Here is a 23,355-nt window from a genome sequence, read left to right on the forward strand (position 1 = left end):
CTAAGCAACGTTAAAGACAAAGACGAACCGAGGAACAGACAGGGAACGATTTATAAGATCAATTGTTCCGACTGCCAAGCCTCCTACATCGGTGAGACTGGCAGAAACCTCACAACAAGACTGACTGAACACAGACGGGCGACGAGGAAAGGTGATGTCAGCAATCACATTGCTGAACACCATCGACTTACCAACCACAACATTGACTGGGACTCTGCGCAATGCCTAACCTACAGCACTGACTATTTTCAACGACTGACTCTGGAAAGCTGGTTTACTAACTTAGAACAGACTCCCCTAAACAGATGTCAACAACTACCCGCCCCATACAAACGACTCATTCACGACATAAACATCACAAACGACCGAAAAAGAACAACCTAGCTTTACCGACAGACCGAAACAGACCAATCACGAACGACTTACGTCACTTGAGTCTTACAGCCAATAACATCACGGCAAAACCAACCGATCATTTCACACGAACTGGAATAAGAACATTCTACTGACAACAATCACTCACTTGACTCTGATGATGACTTCCGCACAGGTTGTCGAAACGTCAGTCACTGCCACCGACAACAGTCCTTCTCAGGACTACACTCACCCGGACGATCAGACTACACCTTCACGAATATGACAAGATTATACAAGAGCAAACGCGAACGGAAATCGTCGAAAAGGTGCCAAATTTGAACAATACGAACGAGCTCAATAAAAGGAGGGTTTATTATTCACCTCACCACGCTGTTGTACGAAAAGATAGAGAAACGACAAAGGTTCGCATCGTTTACGATGGATCAGCCAAGAATTCTAAGGAAGAACGCTCTCTGAACGATTGTTTAGAAGTTGGAGACAATTATATTCCCCATATCTTCGACATGTTAACTAAGTTTCGCTGGAATGCCATCGGGCTTACTGCAGATTTTGAGAAAGCATTTTTGATGGTGGGCATCAAACAAGAAGATCGAGACATGCTCCGATTTCTATGGTTCGAAGATCCGTTCGCGAAGAAACCAGAGATCGCAGAGTTTCGATTCAACCGACTTGTCTTCGGTCTACGCCCTTCGCCTTCGATCCTGGGAGCCACAATAAGGCATCATTTGCGTTTGTATAAGCAAAGCGAACCGGAGATGGCGGAAATGTTAGAAAGGTCTTTGTACGTTGACGACCTGATTACCGGAACAGAAACTGACGAGGAGGCTCTCGTCGTCTACAAGAAATCAAAGCAAATCATGGCCGAAGGCGGATTCAACCTTAGAAAATGGAATTCAAACTCGCGCACCCTGTTGAGAGCGATCGAGAGTGTTGAAAATTCAAGCGGAGCCCAATCGAATCAAGATATTACGACAGAAGACGACGAGTCATACGCCAAATTATCGACTACACCTAGAAGCTCTGAAGTGAAGAACGACACGATTGTCAAGGTTCTAGGACTTAATTGGGACACTGCGTCTGATGAGTTTTTCTTCGATCTCACAGAATTGTACAAATATGGCAGTTCACTTCCGGCAACAAAACGTTCAGTTCTGAAACTGACGGCCAAGATATTCGATCCCATTGGATTTCTGACACCTTTCACCGTTGCAATGAAAATCTTGTTTCAAGAACTTTGCCCTAGACAAAATCGACTGGGATAGCGATTTAAAGGGAACTTTGCTCATCACTTGGAATACGCTACTTGAAGAATTGAAATGCCTCAGCAATGTACGAATTCGGCGTTGTTATTTTCAGTCACGACCTGTAGAAATAGAGCTTCATGGTTTCAGCGACGCCTCTCATCGTGCGTATGCAACAGTCATTTTTATGCGTTCACTCTATTAAGACGGACGAGTTGACGTTCGTTTGGTTGCCTCAAAATCACGAGTAGCGCCGTTGAAGAAACAGTCTATCCCGAGGCTGGAATTACTAGGAGCAGTTCTCCTGGCACGACTTGTTCACAAATTCAATTCTAACGAAAAACAATTGAAAACAATCAATTGGACCGACTCGATGACTGCCTTGTGCTGGATCAAAAACAAGCGAGTATGGAAACAGTACGTCCAACATCGTGTGGAAGAAATTCGAAAATTGACCTCGAAGGATGAGTGGAGACATTGCCCGGGCGAATTGAATCCTGCAGATATACCTTCTCGTGGTTTGTCCGCTAAGGAACTTTCCACAGATACGACTTGGTGGAATGGCGCAGCATTCCTTTACAAACCAAATTCTGAATGGCCCGTTAACCGATCGACGCAATCCGAAGATAAGGTTGCTCTTGAAGAAGCTATAAAGAATCCACCATCTCTCACGCATTCACTTGTGAATAATTCAGACGACACTCCAGAGAGGAGAATCAATCAGATAATCGACATAAGGCGCTTTCACAACTTAACACGTCTGCTCCGTGTAACGGCCCTGGTTATCAAGTTTGCAAGGAAGTTCAAGAAGCGAGTTCGAAACGAGAGTACCGAAGAAGAAGTGCGTTTAAAGGCCACCGATCTAAGGGAAGCCGAGCATCTCTGGATCAAGTCAGTGCAAGCATCGTCGTTCACCAAGGAAATCGAATTCCTTCAGCGCGAAGATCACAATTCGACCCCGCCAACGTATGTCACACAGTTTGGCTTATACCTACAAGAAGGCGTTGTGAGATGTAAGGGGCGATTGAACAATTCACCATTACCTGAAAATTCAAGGAAACCTATCCTATTACCAGCAAGCCATGAATTTGTTCAGCTACTGATAAGGCAGTCACACGAATCTGCTCAACACAGTGGAATACGAGATACTCTGACAACATTAAGGGAACGGTTCTGGGTGCTTCGTGGACGAGAAGTCGTGAAGAAATTTATTCGAAAATGTGTAACATGTCGCAAATACGAAGGCATGCCTTACAGCTCTCTGCCGCCTAACGATCTGCCTGAAAAAAGAGTATCCGAAGATCCTCCGTTTACGCATGTTGGTCTCGACTTTGTTGGGCCACTGTTCATCGAAACCAAGAGTCCTGAAGTTGAACGCAACGAATCGAAGGTTTACATATGTTTGTTTACATGCGCGTCAACAAGAGCTGTACACTTAGAAATATGTAGAAGCCTTAACGTTCAAGATTTTCTGCTAGCCTTCAGACGGTTTGCCAGCCGAAGAGGTCTACCCGCGACTCTTACATCGGATAACGCCAAAACATTCAAGTCTTCGTGCAAGGAAATACGCAAGATTGCACGATCAGACGAAGTTTGGCGATACCTAGTAAACCAAAGAATTTCCTGGCATTTCATTATTGAAAGGGCCCCGTGGTGGGGAGGTTTTTGGGAGAGATTGGTTCGTAGTATTAAAAGACCTCTAAAAAAGGTCCTTGGTCGTTCAACTCTCAATTTCGAAGAACTCCGAACTGTGCTAGTGGAAATCGAGTCACTAATCAATACAAGACCCATTACATACATGTACGACGACGCAGATTCAATTTCTTCCCCTTTGACACCTTCGGATCTTATCTATGGTCGCCGGATCAGCTCAACGCCAAACAGCTCACATTACGAGATCATTAGTACCTACAGGTCATTGACAAGAAGAGCTCGACATCACAAGAGTTTACTTCAGCAGTCAACTAAGCGATGGAGAAGAGAGTATCTTACTAGTTTACGAGAGCAGTCGAGCGTTGGAAACAAGGGAGATGGTGCTCGAGAAATATCGATCGGAGATATCGTGTTGCTGGAGAACGATTCGACGACAAGATGTTATTGGAAACTGGCGAAAGTAGAAGAACTTATTCCTGGAACCGATGGAAGGATTCGTGCCGCTATCGTCAAGACAACAAGCAGAAATAAACGTCCTGTTTATCTTCGAAGAGTAGTGCAACATTTGATTCCAATTGAAGTAAAGGCGATCAATGAAGTCACACATGCAACGCAACCCACTATTGTTCAACCAGATAATCAAGTTACGCGAGATAACATTGCGAGACCTCGACGCACCGCAGCGGTTGCTGGAGAAATCAGCAGACAATTGAACAGTTCGTGAATAATTGAACATTGATTTATTTTCATTTCGTGAATTTTGAAAGTTTCTCACGCAGTCAATAAACTTTGGGGAGTGTCGGAAACATGGAGACGCACCCACGCCAGAACAATTTCTTTACCTGTGAAACCAGATATTTCGTTTTGTTTGTACAGTGACAGTTGATTGATTAAATTAATGATTCTCATATTACCTATATAAAAGGAGGCGATTACACATTAGAGACAATAAACGAGTTGGAATTACGCCTACGTTTTGGTTTATTTTAAGTGCTATAAAACTCCATCGGTAAATTGTGCTCCCAAATGAACTTGACCATGGACTCTACTATAGTGGAGCTTTTACCTCATAAATGTAACTTTGTTCTCAAGCGATTAGAAAGAGAGGGGCCTGGGGCTAGAGTTAGGTCAAATTTGAGGTCAAAATCACTACCCAAAATTGCCATTTTTCAAAAAACCATAACATTCACCTGCCTTCTTGCATAACTTTAAAACCAAATCCAGTATGTACTTTAGTGACCCATTTATCAAAATCAGTTGAGAAAAATTTGGCTTATTAATGTTTGTTAAGTTTTTGGCACAAACTCTCCATGCCCCTCTAAGACCAAGCAAAATGAAATTTGGAGCATAATTCATGCTACAAACAGACCAAAGTCTTGACATAAAGCCTTTATTTTGTATCTGGTGAGGGAAAATGAAACATAAAAGCCAAATCAATGCCATTATCTAGAAATACCTCGACTCATAGCTTATAATTACTCAAAGAAGGCCTCTGATTAGCACTGCAAACACCAAAATATTCTTGGGCCCTGTCAAAATTACCAAGTGAAGCTGCGAGCTAAACTGGTGGTACTTAGCTGTTGTCACAGTGCTCGTGGACAGATCAAAGCCGAAGGATTTATTGGCATCGCTCGAGCGTTCCCAGGATCCGGTGCTTGCTCAGTGTTGGCGGCACGGTGCGCTCTGGACGACGAAGCCACAGAGCAGTTCATGACATGCTTCTACGAACACTTGCTCCGCGGTGAAAGTGTCAGTGAGTCTCTCCACGAGGCCAGGAAGTGGATGAGAAACAATGGCTTTGAGAAAACTTTTCACTGGGCTCCGTTTATGGTCATTGGCGACAACGTATCATTTGATTTTGGAAATTGGCCGGTGCCCACGGAATCATAAGAAGCACGAGTAAAAAAACCCTCTTTAACAGAATGTATTGGATTAAGGAACGATTATATAAGACTCGTAATAATCAACTGCCAGCCTTTAGTAAGAGGAAGCCATCTGCTCAGGACAATTCGGATCGATACATACAGGGATACATTTCTGTATAAAGCTCACTTGACATTTAGATATATTGATGTGAGAGAGGACATCGCACAATTTTCTCTTTAAATGAGTTTAACAGTTTTAGAACAAACTTCAAGAGCTATATTTTTAGTAATCATACCAAGGAAATTGTTACTATAGTTTTCAGAACAGGACCAGTTGTTGCAGCAAAACAAATGTTTAATCATATTTTTTTAAAGGCACTTAGTCCCCGAGTAAACTTTAGAGCAATTGGTTTAAAAGACTCTCCATCATATCCAACATGTGAACTCTAAGAAGTTTTTTCAAATTCCAATTTGTTTTCAATCATTAGCAAAGCTTCAAAGAGGGAGTTGCTACATGCATAGATAAAATAAATTTTCTTAAAATAGATAATCCTGTGTACTCGTGGAAACCGCTGTATAACCATATACACCCTGGTAAACTCACGCAAGCCTTCGTATCCCAAAGATGCTCCGTATTTTTGTGGATACCCCTACACACATGTATACCGTTGTGTAGCAATTAATATCCCGGGTTTTTTTTTTTATGGATGCTTCTATACACACCTGTATACCCTTGTATAACCATTGATACCCCGGTATTTTTGTGGATACCTCTCTACACACATGTATACCCTTGTGTAGCCATTAATACCCCGGGATTTTTTTTATGGATGCCTCTATACACACATGTATACCCTTGTATAATCATTGATACCCCGGTATTATTGTGAATACTCCTATACACAGATGTATACCCTTGTGTAGCCATTAATACCCCGCTTTTCTTATGGATGCTTCTATACACACATGTTGATTCGCTCCTATGGTTGAAGGTGCTACTTATTTTGAAGATTAGCCCACCAGGGATCAACGTTGTCAGGTTTGACTTGTACTAGAGTGAACACGGCTCGTTACATCCGTGGTTACGTCGTAGTCAACTGAAAATTAATTGGTTTCGAGATGAATTATTATTTACAATATTCTTAGTTGAAGCGACAAACGGTTTCGTAAGTTATAATTTGTGTTTCTGAGTAGTTGGATCCCTTGATTCGCTATCTCGATGCTTTATCTTGATGCTTACGTTTACGACCGTTAATGATCAGCCTCGAAAGTCGTTACATCATAAATTGTTCCTTTTAAAATAGAAGTCACATGTCCTATTTTTCCCGCCGCGTGTAGTCGAGGCGAATTTGCAATTACGATAATGAATTCTAATTAGGGACCTTAAGCAACCACGACGGCGACGGCAACGAGGACGTGGAAAAACAAGAGATATAATTGGCAGAACAATAGCTCAGCACGTGCATTTTGAAACTTTGTACATTTCTTAGCCACCCTATGCAAAACAACAACGTGAAATCGCCAAAATTTGCGTCGTCTGCGAACCGAAACCGCGACGGCAAATTATTTTAATTTCCATTTGGAACTCAATGGTACTTTTATACGTCATGCTGAAGTTGAGCTGTGGCGCCGTATGAGACAGTAAGCTCATGCGGCCATTTTTGAAATTCTAACTAAGAGTAGAAATTCATTTTTATAATCGAAGTCTTCCTTGGCGTTGCCGTCCTGACTGCTTAAGGTCCCTAATCTTTGCTAGGCGCGCCACTGAACATGCAAATCACCTGTAGGGGCATCCACAAAAATACCGGGGTATCAATGGGTATACAAGGATATACATGTGTGTATAGGTTTATCCATAAAAAAAGAAACCGGGGTATTAATGGCTACACAAGGGTATACATGTGCGTATAGGGGTATTTACAAAAATACCGGGGTATTCATGGCTACACAAGGGTATAGATGTCTGCATAGGGGTATTCACAAAAATACCGTGGTATCAATGGTTATACAAGGGTATATATGCACATATAAAGCCTTGTATACCTGCACATGCCCCGCGCCCCGGTATTTCATGGATATTATTACATACACTTGTAAACCCTTGTATACCCATACTCGCAAAAACTTTGGATAATTACAGATAGAATGTTTATACTCACACATACCCTGGTAACCCCCAAGATAAGTGGCACACGAGGTGTAGCCCAGAGTGCCATTGACCTTCTTATCATATTTTGACGTCTTCTAGGATCTATAACTGTTCAACCGCACGGCAATATAGAATTAATTTGTTTCGGATGTAAAAAAAAAAAAAAAAAAAAAAAAAAAATTATTTTGTATGATCAAAAACGCAATATCCATTTAATGGTGACGTCATCCATGCGTCGTCCTCCAATAGATCATAAGTAAGAACCAATCAGAAGGTGTGTATTATCCAGGTTATCGAAGAAAGGGGAATATCCAGTTGCCAAACTGACATACCAGTTGCGCAGCGCACGTCTCATATCAGATCTATGTTGTGGTCTGTGTCCGAAAGGGACAAATTGTAATTAAAAGTACAGGGTATAAACCAGTTAGTATATCTTCGAGCTTGCAGCGGACTGGAAGATTTTCTTGCAACTCGTGGGAATACGTATTACTTCAACTACACTCCATGGCCGGGTTGTTCGAAAGGGGGTTAACGTTAATCTAGGATTAGAAGTTAACCTTGGCTTCAATATCTCTTGCAGAAAAGCGCGTTTAAGGGCAAAGGAAGTTGTTGGGCCCTCTCTCAATATGAATCTAAACCGACCGAAAACATACAATTGAAAAATCCTTTTGCAGAGCCGCTATAAAACTGAATTTAAAATTTTACACTAATCCCGGAGAATGTTAACCGCGGTTTGAACAACCCGGCCCATATGTAATTCAAGTTTTCCCTGCTTATGGCGGCAACAAATATTCGGTGCCCTTGCATGCAAGTGATTGTAAAACTCGGCTACGTTTCATGTAGAATTTCCATACTTGCATTAATTGTTGTGCTATCCCGTTTATCCTTGAAAACGCGCTAAAGTTGCCAATAATTTGTAAAAAAAAAAAAAATAATTGAGGAAACTTCGAGAAAGAAGGCTTAAAATGAAAAATAAATAATCACAATAACCGGCTTTCGGAGCCAATGAGCTAATAAAAGAGTATGGCACCATACCGGTTTATTTATCCTGCTGGTGACGCACGTGAGAGGAAATCTCATCGCTCTTTTGCTGATAACCAGTCAAAACAGGTTTATTCATTAATAATAACATGTTTTCTATTGAGACAAATTCTGGCTGGTTGCCAAGTCTCTCTTAGAAAGGAATTATGGCAAAATTTCAAACGACGGCCATTCAGGAACCGCAAAACATCACACCACCCGCAAAATTACCAAATCGCAAGACAAGACTCGTGTTGACGTAAGCAGATGTCAAAATATTGGCTATTTTTCTTGGCAACATACACGAGAAAAACACTTCAATAAATGGAATAGAAGTGCATGACTACCAACCATGTTATGAAGAGTTTCGCTTTACCTACTTGCCACACGTTAGGAGCTGAGACTGAGTGCTGTCACGGTTTTTGCGTACTTAAATACTTAAATGCATTCGTATCTCTCAAAGGAACAGAGGGAAAGTTATCTGAGAGAGCTCTTTTACTCGTCCTTTAGCGAAAGAAGAGCGAGTGTAGCTACGAGGAATGAAGAAATTCAGTGCCTTGGTAAACATTTGAGGAAGCTCTACAATCTGGTGGAAAATGGCAAAGGACTTTCTGCAGAGGCAGAATGCATTCTTAAAGAAGTCATCAAGCTCCGTACGAAGGGCAAACCTGGTTTCTACGAAACAAAAATGATGACTGACTACAAAAGGCTCTTGCTCTTTCGCGGACAGCGAGAGGACATGGAGAGAAATATTCAAGAACAGCAGTGTTTCCAGTGTATCCACAACAACAAGAAGCCTTTAGCTGATTTACATGATGACGATTGGTATTGGGGAACGAAACAACAGTTGAGATGTGGAGAGATCATTGCAGACACGCTTGGTGGCCTTGACCCAGTGTTCGGTGTTCTTTTGCATCCTACAGGTTCGTATGGAACTATTTTGTTTCATTCTCTATAGGGACACGCCCCCTTCTATCTGCAATTTCTTTCGAGCTTATACTGAGACAGTAACCCTTCATGTTTGCTTCTTTAATCAGGAAATTTTTTTTCACGGGTTATTTCCCACCAAGAAAATCTGTATCCCTGGAAAACCTTTTACAACCCATTGATAAATAAAAAATGGTCTCCATGCTTGTATATTTGTGCGTGGAAATTATCTGTTCAGAGAAGCGAACAAAACTGTGAGGAACAGATAATAATCAAGGACAAACACACAAGAACACTTTCGCGCCAAATGCAGGCTTCTGTATTTATCATCCTTCAAATATATTTCTGCAGTGCGCGGGATCATCGTTTCTGCGTTCTTTAGCAACAATTTTAAAAGTGAAATTTCCCAGAGCGAAGATTTTTTTTGAAATGGATAATGGGGCAGCACAATTCTTATAACCACCGAAAATAACGATAGAATTTTTCAAGTCTGAAAGCAAACCTGGCCTTGAGTAAAGGTAAAAGTAGAAACGACCCCTCTGATCAACGACAGGTTTTGATCCCCTCAAGAATAACTACCCTCACATAAGCATGAAACAGCAGAAATAACAGATGAAATAAACTTGATTTGGCTCAGAGATATGCTTGCATAAGAAGCAACATACAAAGTTGTATACATTGCTGTTAACTGCAACTATAAGACGTGAGTAACTTACTCAGAGCGCATGAAACTTTTTCTTTATCTTTGACGATACCACCTTTGAGAAGTAACCATCATGTTTTCTGTTTTTAGTCACATAACGGAAGCGCCCTCTTAGTGATAGCAACAAGAAATCCGGGAAAATTCAATAGTATCAAGGAACTTTTTTACATGCCGTCTTTCAGAAAGAGCTACATGGGGTCTAGTTTAGTTTATATAACTTTACCAGGGGCCGGTGCCCATAACTCAAAAAATACCACCTACTCACTTGATTTACCCACCGTTTTTATCCCTGATTTACCTAATTTAAATCAGGGGATGAAGAAAATAAGACAAACAGTGGTGATAAACATTGTTTTCCAATGCATTTTATATAGAACTTGACGCTTCGTATGCTAGTCAACATACATTTTCAAAAGTGAACCGTTACAATTGGTGAATTAAAACCATCTAGTGAATGTAAGAGGTCTGGAACCTAGACTGAAACAAAAAGAATCTACAGCAGTACATGTTTAGACTAATGAGAAGTACTGGCTAAAATAACAACTTCTCACTACTAACATTGACATTAAGGGAAGGCTTTAGCTCTTGAATGAACAAAGTCTCTTTAATTTTACAATGAAAGTCAGTTTTTCCCGACGCTAAAATGTCAAAATGATCCCATTTAATGTTGTGACCAGTGGTCTTCACGTGATCAGCAGTGGCTGATGAATGGTCACTTTTAGCTAGAGCCTTAAAATCTTCTGTTTTCCTGTCATGGAGTCTTCGTTTTGTTTTGCCAATGTAGAACTCATCACAATTCCTGCAAACAGCTTTATAGATAACCTTGGACCTTTGAGATCGGTTCAAACTATCTTCGTAAGGAAAAAAGGATTTTATGCGGCGTGTGTTTTGGAATTTTATCTTGAGATTGACGAAAGAGTAGAAATTGTAAACGCAGGATTTTTGTCTTATTTTCTTCATCAAGCTACGATGGCCTAAGAACAAGAGTTTATATAGATCGGGAATATTAAATTTTTTTCTGTGCCTTTCAGGAGGAAGATCAGAACTCGCAAACCCAAACAACAAACATTATCGAATCACAGGAAAAGAGAAAGAAGAAATAGACGCCATTCTGTATCACACTGCAACTCATGACGCCTGTGGCTACCTGAGCGAGTATCATTATGTTGGGCCTGGATACAACTACCTCGGTACCATGCTAACCGTCTTTCCGACATGCATTCCGCAGAGCGGAAGGCTGGCTTCACTTATGTTCTGGAAAAAGTTGATAAATGAACCGGACACCCCGTTTGAGTATTGAAAAGAGTCCTATCCATTTTGCATGATCACTGAACATACATTCCAGAGTACTCTCCTTGGCAGCTGTTGTTTGAGATGACATACAACATCCCCTCCGGAAATAGGTGAATTTAGCGCGAGGTGTCCTGTAGGATTGGCCGAAATGGAGAAAGGAACGAGGTTCGGATGGAGCAGCCGTTTCTTGATTTGAGGAACATCCTAAACAAAGGCTTCAGAGGAGGCTAGTTCTCAGTAGTGAGACTATGATTCATTGTAGCAATGATATGGAGATACTTTTGATTGAATGTCAAAAGTTGTGTGTTACGACTAGGCCGTGAAAACTCGTGTTTTCCTCGCCATGAGGTTATTAACATGCGTTTACTTTGAGTTTTCGATGACCTTTCGAAGCAATTTCTTTTGTTCTAATTGATCAATGGGATTGATTTGGTTTTGCTTTTCCCGCTCTCAAATGAAAAGGGTTTTGATTGTATAAGAATTAGATCGCCTTGTACACACTTATGCTGTAATGGATGTTTGGGTTGCTTGCTAATTCAGCAATTTTTCGGGGTCCGTCTATAGTGGTGGCTTTACAAACTGGCCTTTCGGGATTTTCCAGGAGTCCGTTGTCAGTTGGTTATGATCAGTTGAATGCCCTTATTTTTAACCAATCAAAAGAACATGATTTATTACAGAGTATTTCGGGTAGCATGAATAGCTTGAGAGCGCTCATGAAGTCGTAGACGTCGTTTTTTTCGGCGGTTTACAGGCGAGCTGAGGAAGCGCGACGTGAGCGCGAAGGAGCATAAGAATGACTCTGGTGTACATATCATTGTTCGCACCGCTCCTGCGTTGTTTTCTGCGCTACTCTTCTCTCACTTGACCTACGCTAGCGAGCTTTCCTCGTTCTTGTGTCCGCTTGACTAACATAATATAAAACAAAATTACGTCTCTTCTGCTCGCGAATGGAGGAGGGGATGGGGAGTAACGGTTTCTTTTTAATTAATCTTCTTACACATTGATTTTTTGAAACTTAACGTTGACGCTAGAACGAAACAAATGATGGGGCGTGGGCGATCTTTTCAGTTGCAAAGCCTCATAATGAAGGCGAAAGAAGTTGAAAGGTTGGTTTGATAAAAATATTCAACCCAACGGCTTTTTTATAAGAGGACATATCTTCTGATCAGCTCTTGATCTGACTGGTCCCGAATAGGTTATAATGATTGTATTTCTTATTTTGTCGAATGACAATGTCAGTCAATGCTTAGAATTTAAGCGTAGGATATGTATCAAATAGATATTGAATACGGTTGTAATTTTCAGAGATCAAATTGATCGCTTGCTGATCTAGGATTATGGAATGAAAGGAAAGTGAAATGATTTATTTTAACATTTGACGTATGCCTTGAGTCTGATATTTAAGATATGGGGTATTAATTTTGGTACAGGTTCCATAAGATGATTTGCTCCCGATATGGTGATGGAGGGTGGGGATGGTGGTGGCATTTGACAGAAATTTACGTGGAATGTACTGCCACCGTTTTTAAACTCTCACCCTGTTGAAGAAATCCTTTTCCCTTTCTGGTCCGGGTTGTTCAAAGCTATGTTAAGATACCCAGGGGCCAGGGATAGTGTGAAACTTGATTTCAGATATGAAAGCTTTAAAAGAAAATTCAGTTCAATTCCATTTGTCTGCAATTTGATCTTTGAATGCGCTAAAAAGAATTGGGTAAATTATCCCAAAGCGGTTTTTGAACAGAGAAATCTAGGAACCTGGATTAAAATCAACCCCTGGGTTAGCGGCTTAACGCTAATTGACCTTCGAACAACTGTCAGTCTGGTGGCTAAGGAAGTGGCTGTCCCCCCCCCCCCCGGAGATCGACTGTGCATCATAGGAAGTATCATAAGACAAAGTATTGAAGATGCCCTGATCTTAAGCGCTATAAAATTTCGTATTAAATGAAATTGCTCCACACCCCGGGTACTGGTACCCTACACGGAGTTGCTTAGCGGGACACAAGGAGGGTAATCTTGTGCCCATCAACCCAGTAGAGCTAGTACCCAGTTTTCTGAGTTTTAAAGGACCGGCCTCAGAGCTGAGATACGTTGTTGTTGTCTGTGGTGGTTGAAATCAGCTGTGAGGCCTTTCGTTATTGATAACTTATGAAAGTCAGATCGGATTCTCTAATCGCCTTCTATTAGGAATGCCAGTTCAAAACGATATGCCGCCGCCAGCGGGTTATGGACTGGGGAATGCCGTATGTGCCGTTTGTCAAGAAAGTTTTGGGGTTGACGAGCGAATGGTAAATTCCAATGGTCAAATTCTACACGAACGCTGTTTTGTGTAAGTCTTTAATTTCTTTATTTGTGAAACTGAGATAAATAATCAATTGACACCGTTGTCTTTATAAGTTTTCTCTTATTTTTTGGAAAGACGACGTGATTCGTAGATATGTACATACAACAGACAATTTAATCTACGGGAGTCTACCTGACGAAAGAAAGCTCATTTCAACTTTTAGTTCCGATTTCTCTTATTGAGTTTGACTTTCGAGCCATTTTAGACCGTGTGACCTTTAAAATTGCATGGGGAAATTTCTTTTAATCAGTATACTGGTACATTATTTCCTCAAGCAAGTTTGTGTTAGATTTGTTAGTGTATTTAATCTGAAGGCTGCCTTAAAAAATTACAAGAATTTACCCCACCTTTGTTCACGATCGAAAGTCATGTCCGCCGAGAAGTCAGGTGGGAATTCAAGGGAAACTAAATGGAAAATTGCCGGGGAGGCTGAGTGTGGGTGACTACTCAATCAGTGTAACCTCACTTGTCGTATGAAAATTCAAATCTCAGTGGGTACTCTGTTTGGTGTTTGGCATAATTCTACACAGTCGGGTAGTGACTCTGAAATTCCAAAACTTTCTTTTTCTTGAATTCGTTTAAATGTTTTTTTAGGGAGGTAAAATATATTGTCCTTGTTTACTGTACATGAGTTGGGCCCCAAACAGTGTACAAACACCTCCAAATTTGACAAATCACTTATGAACTGTCAGACTAACTTAGTAATGTAAGTGTGATACTTGTAGTCTATTAAGGATATATTTTTTTTCACTTTCATTCATTGCATACAATCTGTTTAGGACGTAAGTATGAGATTTTAAAACAGGTTAAAGCCATGCAAATGCATTTAGTTTTAAACAAACAAAATTCTTATCCAATTTTGCCCAAGTGGCTACCAATTTAAAAACAATAAAATTCTCTAGCAGTGACTGTGGCAATAATAAAATTAAAGTATAAATTTTTAAATCATTTACAAGAAGGATAGCCTGGTAGATATGTTAGCCATAATGTGTGGTCTACACATTCTGTATCAGAGCAATAGTTAAAAAATTAATTATTGTTACTTTGTGACTGGAAATGGTTGACTTAATACATGCATACAAAATAACGTACTCTCAACAACAGTTAGAATCAGTGTTTGCCAGCTTCGCTAAATGTAACTTTTTACTTTTTGTTTTGTTTTACTAGTTGTGTGCAATGCTTCCAGCCATTTCCTGATGGCTTGTTTTACGAGGCAAGTTTTTGCTATTTGCTTTTTGTATTGAAGGGAATACATTCACCCCTGGCTTGAAAACGAAACTCAGAAATAAATATTTTGAGCAAGTATAGGGTTGATGTTTGCTAAGAGGTTAAGCCTTTGACTGTTAAGAAGCACTAGCATCTTACTTCTACTCTATGATATCACCCCTGAATCACACATTATGGTCACGAGTCAGAATGAAGGAGGTGGTCGGCAACTAAAGACTCTCCAGATTGCTTGACAAATTCTCCTTGTCTGCAGCTTAGGAAATGGATGGAGAATAGTATGGAGAATATGCATGCTGATATTGGGGTGGAAAGAGTTGAAGAAGCTTATCAAAAGTTAAAAAACACAACTTGCATCCACAACCTCCAGCTATGTAGGATTGCCACATGAGGGGATGCAAATCGGCTGCACTGGAAATTCATATCAAACTCCCTAGGTGATTTACTCCCATTAAATATGTGGTTTTAATGTCAACGTTTGCATGGTTAATATCCTTAGTGCCCCTTTCAGTTGGATCTGGACAATGTTTGTTTTTGGATCTGGACAATGTTCGGTTTTTTTTTCCCAGATTGCTTTGTTGTGAATGTAGTTTTCTTAGGTATTAATTTTTTCCCCAAAAATGGCGCCAAGGAAAGGTTTTTCGACCTTCTCTCGCTTCGTCAGTGATGCATTAAGCGAGCATAGTTACTGGTATGTCCTCACAACAGAAGTTTGTGGAATTACTCCTCTGCAATATTTCAAGCAATCGCCGATCGTGACAAGGCAGAACTTCAGTATCAGCGTGCAGAGCCAGATTACCTGCTTTCTTCTGCTGACGCTTTTGCTTTCTCCATTCTATGTTTTGTTTTCGTTTCTCCTCGGGAGTATTTTTTCATGATTTTACCTCCCGTTTATATAAGGTATTTCCAGCTTAGTGGAGGCCTCAAGGTCTGCCGACATTTTATTAATGTATTCCCAAGCAAGAAGAGTGAATTAGTTGAACACGTGCTCTTACATCTGATCTCATAATTTATAAAAACTTCATTGTTCTTGCGAAAAATGAGAGCCGTCTTATTGAAACTTGATAACAAGTATAAGCTGGCAAAGAAAACACTGTAAAAGCAATTATCTGTCACATAGATGTCAGCAGCAACAAGATTATGACGCCTTACAGGAAAGCTGCCTGGAGTGCTCAAAAAGTCCCATACATTTTCTTAGACTTTCAGTCTAAGAAAATGTATGGGACTTTCCGGGATACTTCCAGTGCAGACAATTTGAGTCCCCTCATGTTGGCATGTTCGGACAATTGTTAAGGGTTGTGGGAAAAAAAAGTTAGACCTGGAGTTTGCCTTTAGCCACCAGACTTTCTACAACTTGTACAAAGACTGTCTGTTCATATATGAATGTAAAGCTGCCAGTAAGAGGAAATTTGAGGCATTCTGTAGATCTGAAATCATGGACTATGTTTTGTATTTTTAGTATGATGAACGAAGATATTGTGAAGAAGACTTCCAGACTTTGTTTGCTCCTTGTTGCAAACAGTGTGGTAAGGGTGCCAAACATTTGTTGAACAACTTTTTAAAATTATTCAAGGACCAATTTCCAACTGCATGAGGTAGAGTCTGCATACAGTTGCCAAGAGGCCTACACCACCAGAGTTTTTTCTCCAGTGTCTACAGTGTGAGGCAACAAGGAGTAAAATGCTGCTTCTCCGAGATAAGATACTTGTCAAAATCTTGTCACCCCAGAATTCTGTTAAGTGAGAAACACTGTGGCCTCACAGTTAGTGTGCCAGACTTATGGTCCGGAAGTATAAATTTATAAAATCTGCCCTGTGAACTGGTTACTCCCACGGATGGTTAGTTTGTAAATAACCTTTTATTTCATACATACTGAGATTTTCACTGTGAAGTACAGTACTATCGTTTGTGTCTCTGATTGGAAGAACTATGTTCTTTCACAGTCATTGGCTCCCAGTCTTTGAAATGGGTCGGTCAGTGGGAAAAATCCTAGAATGTATTAATTAAAATGAAAACATCACATCTTGGAAAGTGCTTGAAAGATTTTTATTCACTCACTGTGATGCATCAAAATACACACTCATTTGCTGCACTCACATGTTCATGTATGAAAATTGTTCGTGTGCACTTTTCATGGAACAATCTCCATATATTCAAAGTACACCATCAAGCAGGAGAGCAATGAGATTGAAAAAGACTTCCTGTTAGATGATGATGTTTGGATATTCAACCAAATTCTCAAGAATATCCTTCAAAGCTTAGTATGTCTATCAGTTTGGAGAATCTAACTTTCAGTTTTTAGAGGTGATGGGGTGAAAGTTTTAGACTCGGTTACGGTTTGAATGGCCTTACATTTAGATTTCTTCTTTAGGTAAGTTTGTGGTTGGACGTGTTATAAAGGCAATGCAAGCTAATTGGCATCCTGATTGCTTCCGTTGTGAAATCTGTAATGATGGACTGGCAGACTCTGGCTTTGTCAAGAATGCAGGCAGGTGAGTTTGAACAGTGTGAATATTTCTCACTCATCAATTTAACCCTTTAACTCCCAGAAGTGATAAATGTGTAACTTCTCCCTATAATATTCACACATCATTCAAAAAACAGTAATGAGAATTCTCAAACTTATCATGTAGAAGATGTTGTCATGGTCTAATAACAAATTCTCATAACTACTTTTCAAGGCAATGTTTAGCAGCTAGAGGGGTGAATTGACAATCAGATTTAGGAAGTTTTAAGAGGATTTTATGGGCCATGTTGTTATTCTGAAACATAGAAGTTCATCAATAAAGAATGTAAAAAAATTGCAAATCCTTTTAATCAAAAAATGCCTTTTCAAGGCATTTTCAAGAAACTGTGAATGAAAACAATGATTTTTGTACATGTCATTTTTAAAAAGTAAGGCTAAAATCAACCAAACAAATTATGGAACAGTCTTTCTTTTGGTTGGTTCTGGTAGCAAAACATGTCAGTGTGCTACAAAGTAGCTTAACACCTCAACATCAGTAAGCAAATTTTCACTACTGTTCTCTATACATTTCCTATGATACTTACAAGGAGAATTTGTCAAAGGGTCAAGAGATTCTTGAGTCTGCAATCATTTTATTTATTCTCACGACCTTAATGTTTGATTCAGGGGTGAGACTGTCGGGAGAAAGTAGATGCTTATCATTCTTAAAGGTTAAGGATTAAATTTTCAATTTATGTCAAGGCAATATTATTTCTCTACTGTAGGGCACTATGCAAGAAATGTAATGCAGATGAAAAGACTAAGAGTAAGAAAATTATGATTCTTTTTCAATCGCGTAATGGTGTGCATTTTGGTGTACATGTTTAACAATTTTGCCTCAGTAGAAGATCATAATTATACTTGGGCTAATCTCCTTTGACCTCCCTTGAAAACTTGAGTAGACTTTATTCGCAGGGTATTTTGTTATGGTCTTGTGGTGCAGTTACCATTTGTGGTAATCACATGGGCATGCATTAAAAAAAATAAAAGACATGCTTGAGTTACGGCAATGTTGTTTGGATATTTTGTAGGTTCTCTTAATTGTCAGTACATGATAGTATTGTTCAAAGTTAGTATATTTGAAGAATACTTCTGATGAAATTTGTTGTTAGTGTGAACTAATTTTGTCTTTCATTGAAATTGCTTTGTTATAAGTTACTTATAAAGAAAAAAATTATTTTCTCCAGAAACGGGACGATATGTGTGTCGCAAGTGTCAGTAAGTATCATGTGCATTACTGATAAATGGTTTTCTCATCCACTGTGTTTCTGTATTTCTTTTGTGCCTGTGTGTACTTGGAACTGAGAGATATCATTAGTGTATTTTATACACTTCTCAACTGTTTCTTTGGTTGATAGTACTTACATTCCCGAGGGACAGCATCTGATGTACATGGGTGAGCCTGTTCATCCATGGCATTACAACTGCTTCTCGTGCAAGTAAGATAATGATTTTCTTGTTTTTTTCTCTTGTTTGTTTGATTTTTTTTTTTACACTTAAACATTTTCAACGGTGCTTTGAAAGTAATTCACAAGTGCTTTAGTTTTGCTTTACATCATCCCATTAATTGTGCCATTCTCTCAACCAAACAAATTCAAAACTAAAATCAGATTATTTTTAGACATTGATAAGTTAGAGGTAACCACAGGAGTTAAATTTTTTACCCATTACCAACTGAAAAGGAGAACACTGGTGCCTTACTCTTAATGATGGAGTTTGGTGTGGGCCATGAGTTAGATGATGTTTAGTCTTCAAAGTTAGAATTCAAAGAATCATAAATCATTTAGTATGACACTTCAGGGGTGCACTGTAAATGAAGAAACACCTTTGAAAAGCTTCTTTTCAAATGGTGTGTTGGTTTTAGTTTCTCACATAATTTCTCAATGATCTTGTTAGTAAAGAGCTGGACCATCTATGTCGCAAGCGAGACACAGAGTTGTATTGTTTAAGATGCCATGATAAAATGGGGACACCGATCTGTGGTGCTTGTAGGTGAGTGCACATGAAATACAAGTCACGTTTATGTTAATTTTCAATTTTAGAATAATTGTCCACTTACAGGCAAAGATCAAGAGTTGTTCTTCCATAGTAATGCATTTTACCATATCAGGATATCGAAACACCAAAATTATTCCAAAGAATTACCCAGTAGAACAGGGCTAAAATACAGACAGAAAGCAGAGCAACAAAATTGCTGCACAGAATGACCCAAACAACCTTACACATTCCCTTGTAATAAAGTTACATATTGTTATTGTCAGATCAAGATAGTAACTTTTAGCCAAGTATTACCTTTACTTGTTTGCAAGATAATGTATGGACATTATATGGAAAAATTTACATGTTAATCACTTCTGGAGTCAAATGGTTAACTACTGAAGATATGAAAACGATAACTGAAATATCTATTGGTAACACATTTCTTCATCTCAGGCGACCTGTTGAAGAGCGTGTGGTACATGCCCTCGGAAAAGCTTGGCATGTAGAGGTAAACAAATTAGACATAAGACTTTCTGCCTTATGATCAAGTGATTATAATTATTCCAGCTATATCACTTGGATATTTCCTGGTATTAACCCAGGAGCTTATTTGGTCAGAGAGCAAATCAGTTCCTGGGTGGTGTTTGTTTGTTAGTTAGTCCAATTTTTTCTGGAACAGTAAAGTTTTGAGAGAGAAGGTGAAACTTGAGGATGTTAAATGTGAAATATTGTTTGTTTTAAACAGCACTTTGTATGTGCCAAGTGTGAGAAGCCTTTCTATGGACATCGTTACTATGAAAGGAAGGGACTGGCCTACTGCGAGACTCACTATAATGAGGTGAAGTACAAAATAATTGTAATCACATTTTGTCATTTAAACATGCATTCACCTCACTTGCTCTCACTCAGTGCAGTTTTTTAAGTGCCCTTTTTCATTACTTTTCATAAATAAAAACATTTATTTCTACACGATGAAATTACAGCATAGCTGATATCGTCATGTCGAAGTCAAGTCTAAGGAAAAAAGGAATTTACAGTAACTGTTGTAGTTTTTTAAGATTCTATCCGTATTAGACACTGATAATAAATTCAGAAGGAATTTACTCAATTAATCATTTTAAATTGTCCAACAAGCTGTTCATTCTCACTTCATTTCAACTTGTTAAGTTGTTAAACAGACATAGTAACCTAGTGATAGTATGAGATGTAGATTTGATTTTCCTGTCTCTTTTTACAGTTGTTTGGTGATGTATGCTTCGAATGCAACAAAGCTATTGTTGGAGATGGTAAGGAACAATAACAACAATATTAACAACGATAATAACAATAATGATAATAGAAATAATTACTATCATGATTTTACCGTTATTGTGATAGGTTCTTTTGACAAATATTTAAGTTGGCCTCAGACTGAATTAAACAAAATCCTACCATTCATGCAAGTTCTAGTAACAGTATTGGTATCACAGGATGAAAGAGAGAAAAAGACAGAAACAAAATGCATTTGAGATTTGGGGAATTCTGTAACTCTCTCACTGACAACAGTTCTGCTCTGAAATTAGGTTGTTGTTACAACCATTGTAGTTGGGTTATTGAGGTGGTAAAAGTGATGAACAGACTTTCAACTTAAACCTTATGCTTTCACACCTGTGTTGTTTGCAGAACAAAAAATTTGCTCTTGTGCCAGCTAACACAAACCAATCAGAATGAACTGTTCAATGCAGTGTATCTTTTTTTTCAAAGTACTTAATAAATAATTCATGTATTATCTTTTTTTCATGTGCAGTGGTGAATGCCCTTCACAAGTGCTGGTGTGTTCAGCATTTCACTTGCATTGGATGCAACATCTCTTTAAATCTCAAGTGAGTCATGACTGTTTTTTTTTTTGCATGGCTGGACTAAAATTTTGTTCCAAATGCCTCTCTCTGTCTCTTCTCAACTCTTCTTGCATCACTGATGCATATCACTGTTTGAATTTTGAGTAAAGAAGCAGCAAGAAATCTTACATAATTTCAAGAGAGATGGCATTGCTTGCTTAAACTTACCCATTTTTGACATGCTCAGATAATCCTTTTTTCTTGGCAGGAGCAAATTTCATGAATTTGACATGCAGCCACTGTGCAAGAAGTGCTATGAGAAGATGCCTCTTGAGCTTAAAAAGAGATTGAAGAAAGCAGAGCAAACAGCCAGTAGAAAGTAGCAGCCTGAAGACTGAACGCTTTTGTGTCCTAGCTATTTCATTATACGTGTACTTGCCAGTAGTGTCAAAGAAGGTCAAACCTGCAGACCACTTTATGACACCTGGCAGAATAATTTGAGCTATTACAAACAAACTAAACCCTATAACTCTCATCAGTGACCAAGACACAGTTTCTCGTTACAATATCATTACAATATCAAGCAGACAAATGACAAGAATAAAAAAAAATATCATTTGGGAGATTATGAGGTTATCCAATGCCAAATTCTCCAAACTAACACCACAAGAATTGCGTGACAGGCAGTGAGGAGAAATACTAATAAGATCTAGGGAGAGAATGGGTTAAATGACTCGAGCTAAAAAGTAAAAACATAAAATAAAAGGATCTCAATTGTGTAAGCACACTTGTTATGAAAGGGATGCTATCGAAGATATTGTATAAGCTCTTTAGGATGCCTTGGTCTTATTTGGAAATTATTTGTTGTCTTTGGAAATAAAGGTCCTCTACCAAAAATAAAAGGAAGGAAATTGAAAGGAACAAAGGTACGATCCCTCTTTCTACAAACTACTGATTTTTATGGATGGGATGGTGTTGAGAAGGTTTCATGAACACCTAAGGTTGCTTTAGTCTTATTCAGAACTTGTTAAGAAATGTTTGGTCATCTTTGATCATGACTGGGACTGGGTCCTCTTCCAATTATCCCTACATCCTCAATATCTTACACCTTTAACTTGAACAAAGTTGGCAGATTTTTTTTTCTGTACAGTTGTTTTCTATTGTGATGCAGATTTTCAGTCTCAGAAATAAACATTCATTGTTGGGTGAAGTTGGTTGTAACTAGTCATCGGTAGTTGGAGGGTTCAACAGTATTTCATGGTAATTAAGTAAAAGATTTGGAATAAATAGCAAATAAGGCAAGGATTCTTTCATCTTCAACAGTTTGACAGACATTTGTCTAACTGGACTTTCCTTTTTGTTTATAAAAAAAAATGTGGATCTAATGGATGAGTGCTATGGTCACTTCTTTTGTCTCATGCATTGTCATTCATGTTTCAACCGAAGAATGAGTGCATTGAGCAACATGCAGAAAGGACGGCTACAAAGACAAATGCTGACTGAGCATTGTGTCAAATGTGCACCATGTTTAGTGGAGGCTACATGTCTTGCTTTGGCAGCCAAGGCAGGCTTTTATTTATCTAGTTTTCATTTTTGAATCAGACTATGAGGAAAGTCTTAAAAGTTTCATTAGTAATTTTTAATAACCTATCCTTTAACCTTTTTTGAATTAGGTAGTCTCAATCCTTGGATTTTAGTGCCTAGGACATTTCATGTTCAGGAAATTTAACTATGTTCATATAAAGGGTTTTAGTGTTGAGGAAAAGGTGGTTAGCAACCCCTTAGCAACAAAAAGTGACAGGCACCCAATTTCACATCTTCTGGACACAAGAATAAAGGATGTGATCACCAGCTCTAGTAACTTTCAAGGAAGACAGGCATGTGAACATTAAAAGGACACTTCTTTCTTGTTGTTTTTCCCATAATGCATTGGTGTTTACCATCTTTCCTCTATATCAAATAAAGTGTAACTTGCATTTCAAATTAGTATCCCTGGACCACAGAATGCCCTATATGTCAGACAGATATTTCCTTATTCCAAAGGAATAAGAAGTCACTGTTTTGGTCATTCCTTGTTACAAATTTGATCTTGAGTTACAAGTAGCATGATTTATTCCAGAAGTGATGGGTTTTTAAGGGCTAATTAGAGGTGTAGAACCTAACCAGAAATGGACACACACAGCACTCAAGAAACAGCTACAGAAAATACAAATTATCCCGAATTGTCAATTTTACAGGGACCCAAAAAATAAGCACTG

At 38.9% G+C, this 23,355-nt stretch overlaps 4 protein-coding genes across 4 annotated transcripts; all 4 read left to right on the top strand.

The window, feature by feature from the left end:
• Positions 1 to 881: 881 nt before the first annotated feature.
• On the top strand, positions 882 to 1,640 carry LOC148732770 (uncharacterized). The gene has a single exon (XM_088757906.1). The coding sequence runs from the start codon at positions 882 to 884 to the stop codon at positions 1,638 to 1,640; it is 759 nt and encodes a 252-aa protein (XP_088614032.1).
• Positions 1,641 to 1,992: 352 nt separating this feature from the next.
• On the top strand, positions 1,993 to 3,996 carry LOC148732771 (uncharacterized). The gene has a single exon (XM_088757907.1). The coding sequence runs from the start codon at positions 1,993 to 1,995 to the stop codon at positions 3,994 to 3,996; it is 2,004 nt and encodes a 667-aa protein (XP_088614033.1).
• A 4,603-nt stretch (positions 3,997 to 8,599) lies between these two features.
• LOC111332952 (uncharacterized) lies at positions 8,600 to 11,382 on the top strand. Its single transcript, XM_022938443.2, has 2 exons — positions 8,600 to 9,229; positions 10,968 to 11,382. Exons 1-2 carry the CDS (start codon positions 8,749 to 8,751, stop codon positions 11,234 to 11,236), a joined length of 750 nt encoding a protein of 249 aa, XP_022794178.2. The 5' UTR covers positions 8,600 to 8,748; the 3' UTR covers positions 11,237 to 11,382.
• A 1,895-nt stretch (positions 11,383 to 13,277) lies between these two features.
• On the top strand, positions 13,278 to 21,722 carry LOC111332951 (LIM and senescent cell antigen-like-containing domain protein 1). Its single transcript, XM_022938442.2, has 13 exons — positions 13,278 to 13,555; positions 14,738 to 14,783; positions 16,254 to 16,320; positions 17,166 to 17,286; positions 18,026 to 18,066; positions 18,488 to 18,518; positions 18,659 to 18,739; positions 19,197 to 19,292; positions 19,734 to 19,788; positions 20,026 to 20,118; positions 20,518 to 20,566; positions 21,067 to 21,142; positions 21,366 to 21,722. Exons 1-13 carry the CDS (start codon positions 13,416 to 13,418, stop codon positions 21,478 to 21,480), a joined length of 1,011 nt encoding a protein of 336 aa, XP_022794177.1. The 5' UTR covers positions 13,278 to 13,415; the 3' UTR covers positions 21,481 to 21,722.
• Positions 21,723 to 23,355: the final 1,633 nt, after the last annotated feature.

This window comes from Stylophora pistillata, chromosome 4 (assembly GCF_964205215.1).
Source record: "Stylophora pistillata chromosome 4, jaStyPist1.2, whole genome shotgun sequence".
Taxonomy (NCBI): Eukaryota; Metazoa; Cnidaria; class Anthozoa; order Scleractinia; family Pocilloporidae; genus Stylophora; species Stylophora pistillata.